The sequence below is a fragment of the Physella acuta genome, unplaced genomic scaffold (assembly GCF_028476545.2).
Source record: "Physella acuta isolate Inbredline_101_S28 unplaced genomic scaffold, ASM2847654v3 ptg001029l, whole genome shotgun sequence".
Taxonomy (NCBI): Eukaryota; Metazoa; Mollusca; class Gastropoda; family Physidae; genus Physella; species Physella acuta.
In genome coordinates, this window is record NW_026732546.1 from 141,174 (window position 1) to 156,440 (window position 15,267).

At 31.7% G+C, this 15,267-nt stretch overlaps 1 protein-coding gene across 16 annotated transcripts in view; it reads left to right on the forward strand.

Annotated features, from left to right (window-relative positions):
* The window catches only part of LOC131954783 (phosphatidylinositol 4-phosphate 5-kinase type-1 alpha), a 57,882-nt gene extending 42,808 nt beyond the window's left edge, over window positions 1–15,074 (forward strand). For 7 of the 16 annotated variants that reach the window (XM_059318544.1, XM_059318555.1, XM_059318545.1 and 4 more), the window contains 9 exons: window positions 486–573; window positions 1,096–1,248; window positions 1,770–1,899; window positions 3,523–3,734; window positions 4,522–4,686; window positions 5,913–6,073; window positions 6,465–6,632; window positions 6,758–6,773; window positions 12,878–15,074. In XM_059318544.1, coding sequence (XP_059174527.1) covers window positions 486–573; window positions 1,096–1,248; window positions 1,770–1,899; window positions 3,523–3,734; window positions 4,522–4,686; window positions 5,913–6,073; window positions 6,465–6,632; window positions 6,758–6,773; window positions 12,878–12,924 — 1,140 coding nt within the window. In that variant the 3' untranslated portion in view covers window positions 12,925–15,074. Of the gene's footprint in view, window positions 1–485; window positions 574–1,095; window positions 1,249–1,769; window positions 1,900–3,522; window positions 3,735–4,521; window positions 4,687–5,912; window positions 6,074–6,464; window positions 6,633–6,757; window positions 6,774–7,849; window positions 8,414–9,858; window positions 9,909–11,039; window positions 11,087–12,877 lie in introns of those variants that run through there. The other 9 variants (XM_059318549.1, XM_059318547.1, XM_059318550.1 and 6 more) reach the window with 9 other exon arrangements.
* The last annotated feature ends 193 nt before the right edge of the window (window positions 15,075–15,267 follow it).

Genomic DNA, 15,267 nt, shown 5'->3' on the forward strand with positions numbered 1-15,267 from the left:
GATGCAGCAATTTAATTAAGTTAGATATTTTAGTTGAATTATTTGTTTTTAATGGACCCTGCTTGTACCGATGAAATGAGGAATTTACAGATAGAGTGTATAAGTGAAATATTTTAAATTCCTTTTCAAACCTGTTGGTCTTTGGGGCAAGTGAAGTAGAATTAATCTGTGACCTTGGCATGTAAAGGATAGTGAGGTCAGCACTATGCCTCACTACTTTCTCTAATATGAGTTTGGTAGCCATCACTGCTTAACTTTCTGGCTAGCAGTCAAATACTAGATAGGATATATGGGTTAGTAAAGTCTTGTTGGTTTTTATTGGACTTTGCTGTTACAGATAAAATTAACGAGATATATATTCAGATAGGATGTGTTAGCAGAATCTTATCATGAACCCACTGCAGATATTGTTAATTGTTTTAACTGTGAATGCTATATCACATGTATTGTAAAAGTAACACTATGCAATTGTGAACTATTCCCAGGACACAATATCAGTGCATCGGCCCAGCTACTATGCACAAAGGTTTTTACAGTACCATGCAACAAGGGTGTTCAAGAAAACCCCAACAGGTGACTTCATTGCTTGATTTATTTTTATTGTGGAAAGGTTGTATTATAAAATACATAATAAACTTTGACAATTTCTTAATGTATGAAAACAAGTTCTTAACCAAGAAGAGTTGGTGCATAAAAAGTTCTAAACTAGATGATTTGGGGAAAGTATGAAGTCTGTTTTATTTGGCCTGGTACTAATAGAGTTTGACAGCAAGAGTAATAATAAACTATTAATCATTTCTATTTTTATATTATAGTTCTTAAGAAAAGTTTTTTGTTGAGCACTTGATTGGCTAACTCAAAAACTCATACAATTTTAAACTTTTGAGAGTTTGCACTCATTTCTTGAGAGAGCACTCATTTCTTGAGTATCTATTTGATACTTTAAATAAAGTTGGGGAAGTAAATACACAATTATGCTTGCCCCTCCTCTACTTAACCTTTTAGTTATAGTGGCCACATAAAAATTTTGCTTTACTTAACAATTGTGTATATCTTGATAAGAAGTTTTAAATGCTCTTGTTTTGCTCCTTCCAGCACTTAAACATTCTCCTTCAAAGAAAAGGTCCTTAGTGAACAAATCCAAAGGGCAGCAACCCATCCCAGAGCAGCCAGAAGGTGGCACTGCCAATATGAAGCCTGAGAGATCAGGTAGAACCATTAGTTTTTCTGATGAGGCTATTCCAGCAGGTAATTCATTACTTTTACCTCACTCTCTGTCTTGTCTGTTGCGCAAGAAATGAGAGAATTGTTACTAGGATTGACAGATCATATGCACACAAATTGACATGAAAAACTTTAAGAAATGACTGAAAGTTGGAGGACAGAACAGTTGTTTGCCAAAAAAAATAGTACAAAAGAAATTATAGGACTGTTGCAAGAAATGACAGATTAGCTGAAAACAACTGATCAGCAGCAAAAAATGACTGATTATTTGCTAGAAAAGCTAGAATATTGATTGAAAAAACTAAAATAATGCAAGAAAAGGACAAACTGTTGAAAGGAAAAAAAAGGATTCACTGTCATGTGCATTACCTTGCTCTGACTGCCTCAACTTTCTTTAAATTTCCTCTTTTGTTTCTATTCTGTTTCTTTAATTTTATTACTTAGGTAAATACAAAAAAGAATAGTATTAAACAATTAATTACATATATATATATAGAAAGAAACTGTATGTGCAAATTAAGAATTCACCAACTGCTTTTTACCAGGTTCTGGTGCTGTGGGTGGCAAGCCAGATCTACTTCCTGAAAATTCCCACATGCCGTCTAGCAATGCTAACCGCTCCCCCTCACCCCGACCACTGGGACACAATATCAATGGAAATTCTCGACAAAAACGGTAGGTTGATTGACAAATTTTAAAGATCCATATTTATCTTGATTCAGTGAATTAAAATTTTGTGAAATAACTGTTTAATTACAACAGTGTGATTTATATTTCATTAAATTCAAAGTTGGTTTTGAAAGTTGTATTGTGTCACATTTTGTCTTTTTTATCAGGGTGGTTTTTTGAGGGTCTTGTATCCTACTCTAATATTGGTGAAAATGCTTTAGGGTATAGTTCCACAATTTCCTGGAATAACATGATAAAAAATATTTATTTTAAAAGTGACTTTATAGAAAGTGTGTTTGCACTAGAAATACTACAATTGAGATATGGCCATAATTTAAAGTGGCCAAGGTGAATTAAATGACTGTTAATAGTAAATAAAATACACACAACTGAGTAGTATCTGAAAAGGGTAGGGGAAAGAGATTGCTGCTATGAATATTCTCAGCTAGTCATGCCAGAGGTCACAGAAAAAAGAAGTGTACTTAATCTGGTTATCATTTGTATCTTAAACAAAGCTAAAGGGATCAATTCAGTCATTTGACATGTATAAAATCTGAAGAAAAACTATCTTGTCTTTCAGAGCATGGACACGGTGGGTGAATTTTTTTTATCTCCTTTTTCTTTTGATGGCCACATGATGCAAATTTTAAAAAAAACATGACTAGCTAGAAGCATGATCAGTTGTTTGGTTAGTCCATGCCTGCAGTGTCATTTCAAGAATGGACAGTGCTGTCCCTTATACTAAATATATTATTCCACTCATTTTAAAAGGTTTAACTTGAACTTGCTGTGTTTAGGTTGTGTATCTTACAAATTTAAAAGAAAATAATAGTTGAATCAAAATGTTCATGGATACAGTGTTTTTTCCTGTACGCAGAGTGTAGTTATAAAGCTGTAATACTCTGTTAGATGTTGGCATTTTCTGATAACTAAGCACATCTAATGTATTGATATAGTTGTGTGAATGTCACTTAATATAGAACATTGCCTATTCTAACATGGTTATAAAAATGTGTTCATGCAGAATGTTTTTAACCCCCTATTAGTGTTTGAAGTGTGTTAAGTGTAATTAGCTTTGTGAATAAATGGTTTGCTATTTATTCAAGTAGATTGCTAGCTCTCCCTAGTTAACACTGGTCTCTTCTGTGTAATATTATTTGTTATTCAAAAATAGGAAATACTTATCTGTACATTGAAATCAAGTATCATTTCTTTAGCCGAATGGTGTTAACATTTTCAACATCATTACATTTAACAATTAACAAACTTATTTTTTAATGCTGTGCGATGTTAATTATATTTTTAGCAGTATTAGTCCACATTTTAAATTAATATTAAATCATGTGTTGGAAGAGTAGTGAATGTTGTCATTTAAAACTGCAAATTTCATTTTCACAACTGAAAACGCATTGTTTTGTCTTCACTGAAAACATCACTGATTGTTCCCATTTTTGTACGGATATTCTCATGAAACAAAAAAATAATAATTTTGAGTGACATTACTTATTCTTGTATTAGTATATACAAGAATTTTTTTTAAAATAGTGGAGATACTCAACTGTTATTGATTTATATTTTTTTATTAAAAAAATGTTTACTGATTTGTTATTTGAACTTTGTGTTGAACAGGTCTGAAGCCATCAACCTAACCACTTACCCCAGTGAGGATGCTCTGTCTGCAGGGACGGCCTCCACAGCATCTTTGCGAGGAATAGGTACCAACTACCCACGAGGTTCCTCCCCCCCTCTCAGCTTGTCTGAGTCCACACCCACCCACACCTATACAGAGGGCACGCCAAGTTTTACCAACTCTAGCCCCAGCTGCTGCAGTGATGTCATGGGTACTTTAGCTTAGCACTGCTAACACTTGCACCTACATATCAAATCTGCACTGTGGATTCAAAGAAAATTCTTTTCTTTATCCAGTTTTTTTTTTTGCATTTAGTTAAGTGGTATTAGTTGAATTGATTTGGTTTTAGGAAAGAAATTAATGGATAGATATAACTAGATACGTTTGGTAAAGTTATATTAAGATAATAATATAGCCAGACAATAAAGTAAATAATTTTAATTTCTATTAACAATAAGTAATTGAAATTTTTACTTTGTTTACCTGACTAAAAATAATTTTTGGTATCTTTTTTGTTTAATGCATAGCATGCTCTATTAAAAGTACTTTTGTAGTTACTTGTTACACATTTTGGAGGTCATGGCAATAAATTAAATTGAGCAGTGAAAATAAATACAAATTTAAACTGTATTCAATACCCATATTGATTTAAGTGGGTATATTTTCTGTGATTTCACATCAACTAACCAAAGTACCCATTCATTACAAAATCGTTCATATATCCTGAGTAATATATATTCATATTTATAATTTATATATGACTACTTTTTATTATGCCCTTCTAAACAAATTTAAAAAGTTTAATATTAAAATATTAGCTAGTATTAACTAATCTCTGCATGATTTATAAAATGGTTGCTCCTGGTAAATTGAAATTAACACCCCTGTTGTTTTTTTTTTTGTAATTTGAAAATTTAAAATAAGTAACTCGCCTAAAAGAAATCCTCTAAAAAAAATTAAAAAATTAAATGAATTCCTCTTTTCTCCATCTCCACTAGGCACTGCACGTAGCAGTTGCACCACAGCAACCACTCACTTTATTTCCACCCATTGCTCTGCTCACTACCTGCTACAGCCAGCATCCTCCTCCTCGACTAGGGCAGTGCCCCTCCCTCCTCCATCAGCCACTGCCACCAGCCATTCTCTCACCAAATGCAATCAGGGTGATTAGTTCCAGCTAACATTCACATTTTTTATGTGAAATTTTAGTGTTTTTTTTAATAGTTTTTTTTCCTTCTGTTACCAATCCACCTTTTACCCTGTATAATTTTTTTGTATTGGTTATGTCATATATCCTTGTTTAGCAATTTACTTATTATTCTGTAAAAATTGTTTTTCCTATACAGTTTTTTTAAAGTTTCACGTTTAATGAAAAGAAAAATTTTATTTCCAAAAAATAAAATAAAAAATTAAATCCTACTTTTTAAAAAAAATTTAAAACTATCCTATCAAGTATTTGCCCTTAGTTGTTGAAATGCTGAATGTTGTTGGTGGTCTGGTGGTGGCATGATGGTGATGTATCAGTGTTTCATGTCACATTACGACCTCAAAATCTTATACTAGTCTTTTTTTTTTTGCTTTGCTTCATTTGGAAGTTTTTAGTTACCTTGTATTGTATAGGCTATTTAATAATTGTCTGTGTGTAAAACACCTTTCCATTATTTAGATTCCTAGTTGCTCCATATCAATCAGTCAACACATTACCCCATCAGTATATACATCTAAATACATTTATATGTATGAACCAATTTGTTGTTGTAGAAATAAATTCCAAATGACTATACCTATTTCATTAATATATCTTTGAGAAAAGTTAATTACTTGTTGCATTTTAAAAATAGTTACTTTTAGCATGTATTTAGCTCAGCATGATACCATTCAGCAAAGCTTATTTTAAAACCAACTGCAGGATCGTACAATTTTTCAAAGATGAAAAAAGATCATTCAAGTTTTAAAATTCTTTCTTAAAATGTGCTTGATCATCCGTTATTAACAAAACAGTATTATCTTGAATATCTTGAAATAAAATTTCTGTTAGAGAGTCCAACAAAACAATTATCTTTTCTAAATACTGATTTTGTAATTTTGAGAATGAAATTAATTTTCGTATGTGTACAATAATTGACATTATTTTATTCAAGCATGTCCTAAATACAGTGTTTGATTTATACTGCAGTTGAGAAAGCAGAAAAAAGAACTGTTTTAGTCTGCAATTTAAATATTAACTAAAAAATTATTGTACTTAATAGAAATTAGAATAAAAAACAACAATGAAACAAGTTAAACAAAAACTTGTTCTCTAATTTTTCTACCCTTAATAGAGCTTTTCAATGCCATGAATTATTTTCTAAATATTTGCCACTACCATTTTTAAAATTACCCCCCACAGACACTGGCAGCACCAATCCTCTTGACACTGTTGGTCTAGACTCTCCTGTACACAGCCCTGACCTGCGCTACCAGCAGCCAGGCAAGGCTGGCCTATCATCGCCTTCACGCTCCCCGCAGATTGGCTACAGTAGTGTCAGGACAGAAGATGTTTCGTACAAGGTAACTCATTTTTTTTTTATAAGCTGCACTGTATGGATTTAAATTTTTATTCTTTATTTTACAATCAATATTTTAAAAAATTGGGCTCATTACATACAAAGTCTCAATGCATTCAATACATTCAAGGATTCAATACATATAACTCCACTCATACAAAGACTTCACATGTACAAAGACTCCACTCGAAAAAAGACTAAATACATACACTTATATTTTGATATTCAATAGTTATAAATTACTTTTAGAAACAATTTGAAATGGTAATTGCAGTCATGTAAAGTTGTTTCAATAGACGTGAAAGAAATAGAATGCTAATAAAAACAATTGTTTTTAAGTTGGCCTGTAGAAGCAACATTTGAAATAAACTTTGATTTGAACATGTTTGTTCCAGACAAGCCCAGACTCACAAGTTTCATCAAAAAATGAAAGCTCTGTTCAGTATTCAACAACCAGCACATCACTGGCATCAGGGGACACAAGCGAGTCAACAGGCACTTCCTCCTCCGCTACAACAATAGCAGCACAAACTATTGAAATCTCAGCTGAAATTTCTGAAACAGTAAGAATTTTTTGATGTTGAGAAATTAAAAAATAATCTATATGGTTCACATCTTTTCATTCACAATTTAAATTTTTTTTCACGTGTGTGGGTTAAATGATTTGATTTTTATTTGGCTAAATCAGGTCTCAGAGACATTAGGTGAGTAGGGCAAGAAAAAACCAGGAGAGGTTCACATAAACATTAGTATTTCAGAGGCTCATATAACCATTAGCACATTGACTGGCCTGGTACTCACACCATAATGAAGCCTGGTTAAAAGTTACTTGCACCACAGCCAGTCTGGCTACTCACACTATAGTAAAGTTAGCCTGGTTAAATGCACCAGTTAGCCTGGTTATGGTTTTCTTATTACAGGTCACATGTTTGGTGTCGATTGTAGACGCTGAATTGCATGTTCTTAGTTGTTTTTTTCAAACTATATCAGTCAGATAAAATATACTATACTAAACAACAAATATGCTTTAATGAAAATCTGATACCAGATTGCATGATATAAGCTTTTCACTGTAGATCTATATCTCTGAATATCCTATAAAATAAATAGATGCGCTGCACCATTAAAATCAACACAATAAAAAAGTTGAATAAATTAAAAAACAGATTGATCAATATGTCTATTTAAGCAGGTAGGTGAAAGAGGTGTATCTACATTTGTATTATCCAATGATTTCATATTTAAAAGCCACAAAATTAAAGTCAGTTGAGTAAAAATAGGGCTCACATTGCAATCCAGTAATATAAGCTAAGTGAGGGAAAAAGCATCAGGTCTACTGGTCAAGCTGTGAGAAATTTTAAAAGTCATTTGAGCTCAATTAACAATCAGAACAAGTAGTTACAATGAAACAAATTCAACTCTCATGTTAAGAGAACGTAAGCAAGCACTGTGACAGAAATAGCTTAATTTGTAAATGAAAAAGAGGATAAGAAAATAAAGGAAAATATTTTTGGAAATTTCAGCTTATTTTTCTTGCGATAGTTCTATCTTCTTAGGACATTGAAAATAGTCTAAATTACTCCAATATTTATTGAGTTTTATAATGAAATGAAGTCTTTGTTAATCAAAGATTTTCAGATTAGCTAGGGTTAAATTTGTCAAAGACTTGTATTAAATCTAAATTCTACTGGCTAACAAATGTTATAAAATTCTTTAAAAGAACTTAGAGGTTTAATTTACATTAACCTAAATCAAGTGTTTGAATCCATTGTTGTTTCAGATGAAATCATTTGGGTGTGAACACTGAAAGGGTAGAAACTGTTTTAGTTTTTTATTTCACACGACTAAAATATTTTTTAAAAATGTTTCCCGTAATCTCCTTAAATAACATTAACTACTTTCTCTCCTGTTAAAACACATCACTAGAATTGCATTTAGTTCACAATAACTCCATTTTTGTTACATTGGGTTAGTGGGCACCTATAGATTTATAGATTCTGTGGTAATGTCTGCCATCTCTAGAATTTTATTCCAGATTCAGCTATGCATCATAGTGCCTTCACAAACAGCAAGCAATGAAATACCATCACTGTTTAGATTACACTACCTTTAACAAAGTACAGTGGGGTTTATTAACAGTTTAACACTTTCACCTAAAACTAATATGTTTATTTCGTTTATTAAGGTTTTTTTCTAACAAATTTCTATTTCAGCATATTTCAGTACTTATGCAGATCCTATGAATTCATTTTCTTTTTTTTTTATGTGATGTATGAAAACCTATATTAGTGCTGCTAACAATGCCTATCTTAAAGATGCAGCAACTTTACTATAAATGAATTTACAATAACACTTTCTGCGTCCTTGTCTTGTTTAGGATTTGAAATAATAATACTTTTTAAATGTTAATAGCTAATGTTAAATACTAAATGAAAAACCTTATAATCACACTAACGAATTGCATGGAAATTTTTAAAAATATAAACAACTAACTTAATAGGAGTGTCCATTGTTCAGATCTGTACAACTATTTTGTTTTAATTTGAAAATGTCTGTCACAGGATGGCAAATGATAAAGTTATTGCATTTCGGTTAGTGTTAAAAAGCTCTAAATATAAAGTCTAGTGGTTTATTTGGGTGATTATTTAAGTAATCTGTTTTCTCACAAATAAATCCAGCTGTAAATTTAAGAATTGGTTTTGTTTTGCTATTCTATAGATTATTATACATACAATTAAATGTTACTTTGACAGGGCTGTCAATATAAGCCATGTCATTTTACCCACAGTTTAACACTCCCCTCCCCCTTCCACTTCCCTGCTTTTTTGTTTGTGTTGCACCAGCCCACCATTGCTCACCCTGTAACTTTTGAAAGCTAATTTATGCACTTGTCAGTCTTGTATGTTTAGTCTTTGAGTTGCCTTGACAGTAGAGACTAATTAAGTAAACTCAGGCAGTGAGTTTGAACGTAACATGGAACTTCCTTGTACTGAAGACCTAGTAAAAATCAGGATCTAATAGTTTGAACTTGGCATGGAACTTGAATTGAATTATTTGAGATGATAGGGCCATGGAACAGAATCTTGGCTAACATTGATTGATATGTTAAATAAGCCATGCATTGGTGCATGTAAGTTATACATATACTGGTACAGGGTTAGACATGTATCTGTATGTGATATACCTTTATACTCTGCTATTTCTGTATGTCTGCATTACATCATCTCATATCTCACAAATACAATAGATTATTATATATACTATAAATCAAAACTTCTTGTCTGTTCAAACAATGAATATAAAAGCTTAAAAAAGTATTGACAAAAATTTGAAGAAATAAAACGGGTTAATATAGTTTTAAAGACCTTATACTAGTTAATCTTTAAAATACATTCTTATTTGTTATTTTCATAGACCTCTCTAAAAAAAAAATGATCTTTGTAAATTGAAGTGCCAGATGATAGCATTAACTAATATAAAGTCATGTAAATAACTATCAGCATTTTAATGTCAAAACATGTTTTTACATTTACAGACCACATCATCACAAGATCCTTTGACAGTTATATTTTTCATATTTTTACATTTACAGAACACATCATCACAAAAATCTATTACGATTATATTTTTTAGTTACTGGCTTAAATATTTCTAGTCCTTGCAGTAGAAAAGCAGATAATCCTTCCATTCTCTACACTCGTAAAGTTTTTTTAAATAGAAACTTGCAACGGTTTTAGTTCTTATATCATCTTGTGACTGTTTTATCCATGTCCACTATCCAATTTTAAGGATGAAAGAAAGAGCAGACCAAAGCCCCATGGACATGCTGATGTTTAAAGGTAGACATGTGTAGATCTCTGTGGTGATGGGAATATCAGCCATTGCTTCCAATCTGCATGATTCTGACAACGTTCACATTCTACATACATTTAAAAAGTTGTACAGTTATTTCACTTGAAACAATATCTCTTTTTTCAACATTAACATGTATCTCAAATTTAGGGTGTAAGCCAGTTACATATCCTTCTTATTACAATTGTCAAGATGGTTCTCTTTGGTATGAATCTCAGAAATAGATGTTGAAAAGTTAAAAAAAAAAATTCCAAAAATTATCATTAATTCTTTCTTTAAATTTTTATCCAATTTTGTAAGTTTTTAAAAATCTCAAATTCAATAAACAAACACGTAGTTTTTGAAGAAACATTAGAAAGCGCATGTATTTGCCAATGCATGGAAGAGAATAGATGATGTGTTAACAAATGTTTACAGCATGCTAACCAATGATTGCAGCTAGTAATGTGCTCTTGACAGCATGGCATGGTTAGTTTGACAGCTGCAGAAAGTGCTGATCACTAAGACTTTAATTAAATATGAGTCATTGATTAAATAATTAGTTTAATTAATTAGAACAAGTGTAACAAGCATGCCATTGGAGCTTATGTTTTGAATCTTATTAGAGCTTGGGTAAAGACGTTACCTGTTGGCTTTTGTTCAAAGACTAAACAAACTAGAATTGCCCTTAGGTTTGATAGAGAGTGTAATGTTGTGACGCTGACTATTTGTTGGTAATGAGTTGTATATTTTTTGTTGTGATGGTTGTTTGGATTTCTCAGGATTTTAAATGTCTGTAGTACCAATAGATTATACATGTTCATTGTTTTATCAAACTTTTCTTTTTGAATTCATTCATAGGTGTTACAAATTCATGTTTGAATGTTATCTCTACGTTCAGGAATGCCATTCTATTGGTGTTTATGACAATTCAAGCACTGCATATATATGAGAATATTATGTTAAATAGATATTTTTATGAACATCTGTAATTTTTTTTTATTTACTTGATATATTTTTATTTAGTTAATAAAGCAATGAGATTTTAGTTGATTTGATAGTTTGAGGTTTATTTTATCATAGCTGTTATAATTCCTCGCCCCCTCTCCTCTTTTAATCTCTGCCACTGTGCCCATCAGGACGTGCCCTGTTCAGTAATTGCCATTGAGATAACCAACCATTAAAGGTATAGCTTTCTGTTTTAATGTCAGAGCTTTTTACTCTCTATTTGCCTTCTGGTGTAATCATGTTCATCTGCTAATACTTAGCCTCTCTCCTATCATAAGGTAGATTAAATATTTCTCATCTTTTTATATTTCACATCTTTCCACAACATTATATTAACACTTGGGAAAAATGTAAAAACAACTGCAACCTTATTAAATTACAATGCGTAGCTGTATGCAGTTTATTCAGAAATCTTTGCCTTTATAAAAGTTGATTTGTGATAGAGATCTGGAACCTTTAAATAAAGTCATGTATATTTGTTTACTACACAAAAAAAGTAGGCAGTTTTTCACTGACTGGAAGCTTATAGCTTAGATTATAGTCTTTTTGTACACTCTTCCTCTTATGGTACAACTTTTATCTAAGTATTCCTTTGATCACAAATATTAAACTCTGATAACTTTTACTGTAGATGTGTATACCTCTATCATTTTGGGATGTGTTAGAAATCTTCTGCTCTCAATTTCCTATTCAAGAGGTTTGCTAGAAAAAAATGTAGGATAGTCATCTTATAGTTTGGTACAACTAAAAATGAATAAAACAAATGGGCTTTTGTTTTGATTATTAATTAATTAGTATACTGATCTGTCTTGCAAAAAAAGTAATATATAGCTTGGTATTGACATGGTAATTGACTGAAGCTGTTAAAATTATGGCTTTGTTGTATCTGGATATAGTAAGTGGTGATGGTATTTAAGTGTTGTTAAAAGACTGATTTAGTTTACTTAATTTTCAATTAAAACAAAAAAATAATGTGTTGTCAATGTGACTTTGGTATGGAACAAAGACAGGTCTTTGTTTTCTGTCATAGACAAAGAACCTAGACAAATCTTCATTGTTATTTTAAGATTTCTGTTATTTTAACATTGACAAGCCTCTGATTTTTTTTAATCATATGCAAAGGGTCATTTTAAATGGATGTGAGAAGTTTCAATTTAAAAAAGAATGGAAAAAAAAAACATTTTGAATTGTGGGTGGGTGGGTGTGAGTCTAGTAGATTTTAGTGACAATTTAGGAAGGTTGGAAGGTAATTTTGAAAATCTACCGCATGATGTCATTTAATGGATAGCTTCTAATAAGAAAATGTAGAACATTTCTGCTTGTTACTGCCTGCTGCTTGGCTGCTTTACAACTAACAAATGTTATATACTGACTTACCAGATTAGTTCCAACTATTATGGAACATACTGTATGCTTACTACTTAAACAATTCAAAGGTTTGGTAACTTTTATAAACATACTCTTTTAACGTCAAAGGTTAGATTCTTCTAGATGCTGATTGAAATAGCTAGGTCACATGTCGAGATAGCAGAAGTCTTGTCCAAATCTGGAACATGAAATGACATAAAAGTAGTGGATGGACGTTATTTGTAGTCTGTATTTAAATCTTGTATGTTTTGATGTTCAGCTGACAGTCATTTATTTAAAATCAATGTTTGTTTACTGTAAATGTTTGATTCATCTTTGTAAAGTTATTTTACTTGATTCACTCTATAACTAACTGTCAATTCATCTGATGCTGTGGTATTTACCTACTTGCATATTGAATACTTTAGTTTATGCTTTTCTGCGCTTGCTTATGTGCAAGTTTTTATTTTTAACTTTGAGGTGGGTTTTTTACTGAAAGGTTTTTTTTTAATTCAATTTTCAGGTTTTGTCAAAAATATTTAAACTTTATTGATGATGTATGTTATGTTGTTCCTTATGAATGGAGTTTGTAAATGGCTTTGTTTTTTTTTCTTTCCCTCAGACGAGATTGTGAGACTGGTTGATGCAGGGGAGGAGTGGGTTCTGTGATAAAAGACAGCAGCAGGCCAAGGTTGTGGAGTCATTGGAGTCACTGGGAAGATGCAGTCACCTGTGATGTGAGTCACCTAAGACAGTCATCCTTGATGTGAGTCAACTAGGACACAGTCACCATAAGTCACCTGGATTACCAGTCACATGAGGCACTAGTCACCCCGGGTGCACCAGCCAAGGGTGCATGTCTCTAGGCCACCAAGAAGACTACTCCCCTTAGGCACCAGTCACTAAATCCAGTTTTCTTTGAGGCGCAGCATTGCCACAGTGGATTGCTGGTCTGCTTGATTTCTCTTCAAAGATTTAACACTTTGTCTAAACAACTGAAAGAATTTTTATAGTCCATTCATAAAAACCTGATTGATGAGTTAGTTTTGATTTTAGAAAAAAATGCTATATGGCTAATAAATTGTGCTGATATTTTTTTCACTTTGTAGGAAAGCTTTTGTTAAAGAATTTTTTTGTAAACACTATTGTAAGGATTATTTGTATAACAAAATTTATTAGTTTATCCTTTCCTGATGGAAATATCTAGTTATTTCATCCTAATTGGATTAATGTCTAGCTATCTTTTTCTGAAGGAGCAAAGGCTCATCTTACCTTTATTTTTTTCAATGTTGGCCAATTCATTTGATCTCTAAAAGGGTTGCTGCATCAGTCAGGTTGGGTCTATTGGTTCCACTATTTTTTATTCAGTCTCTAACATCAGTGTTTAGTTAAAAATAGAAGAAAACTTGAATAATATTGTGTGCATATTGTGAGGGGATGGTTGTCATGATGTAGCCAGTTAAGAAAGTGTATTTAGAACTCCTGGGGTTCCGAACCCAGATGGAGAAACAGGTGACGACTGTTTCTTGTACATAGGCCAGACGTTAATGATTATGTTGTTAGAACAGCCACTGTTTATCACATACATTCAATGTTTCCATTTTTTTTAAAGCCATTGGTAATAGTTTTTCTGTAACAAGTTTATATTATTTTAAAAGGTAAATGTAGTTTTTCCATTAAAGCGTTTGAATTAGATTGCTTTAAAAGTTGAAGCTAGCGTTTTACTGTTTTTGAATTAGAGAACTTCAAACATAAATGTAATATCTGGCCTTTATTCTGTCCACTAAAACACGTGAAAAAATCCTTTATCCTATGTATCCATTTTCTTCGTCTTTGATTAAATTGTTTTTAATTAGAATTAAACATCCTGTCATAAGTGATAAGGTATCCATATTGACTCTTGTTGATGTCCAATATCATTTCTCTAGTCTCATTTCAAGTGAAAATTTGCATTTCAACTTGTATTTTTTGTGTGTCATTGCCCCCCCACCCCCACCACATAAGTATATTTTTTTCTTCAATCATCTTTGTGTAAGCTAGTCTTTGCTTACACTAGATGGTTTACTAGGCTACATATGTTAAAATCCAATTTGGGAAATAGATTGAAAAGGATCAGGAAATATTTTTGTTCTGTAATTTGGCTGCTTTCTCTAACAATTTAAAATGTTTTTAAAACGGGAAGTATTCCATGTCATGTAATATTTTTGTAGTTTGGCGTAGATCCCAATGCGCATACATTCATTTGTCCTCATTGCATTGTCTTAGATCAATGTTTGATTCGTTTGTTATTGGCACAACAGTTGTGCTAACTAGAAATTTAATGAATTTCAATGCTTCACTTTTATTTTAAAATCTCACAATTTTGACAATTTTAAAAAATTAAAAAAACTGTTTCTTGTCATAGAAGGTTATGATAACCATACCCTTCATTCCTAGTGGTCAGTGAAATATTTCCTCACACAGGATTACACAGTAACTTATTATTGTATGTACCAAATTTGTGTATACTAGTGAGTGGTGAGAACTTCTAAAACTCTGCCAGGTTTGTGTTTCAGTATAACAAATGGAGCTGCCATACTATACAAGCCAGTTGAATATTTTTATAGTTAACATTGCTATACGGGTGCTAATGTTGAAAAAAAAAAGACTATAAGAAAATGTATAGGAACAAAGGCTGGAAATAGTGTTTGTTAGAAAGTCATTTCATCCACTCTCTCTAGCTATGCCTGATCAATGTTATTGGTGTGTAGCATATTCCATGTGAATACAAAAAACATATATATTTTAAACTTTATATTAATAAATGATTAAAATATGAATTTTTGAAAAAATCTAGATAGTTAATATAACATGATTAAAGATAGGGCCAAGTATGAATGCATTGTATGCTATTACATAAGGCTTTGGCCTGCTCATGGATGCTAATTGTATGGAGCTTTTTGGTGTTAAAAATAAATGTTTTAATAAATATGCTAAGAGGAAGTATGAGCCAATGTATTCTTCCATCAAAAT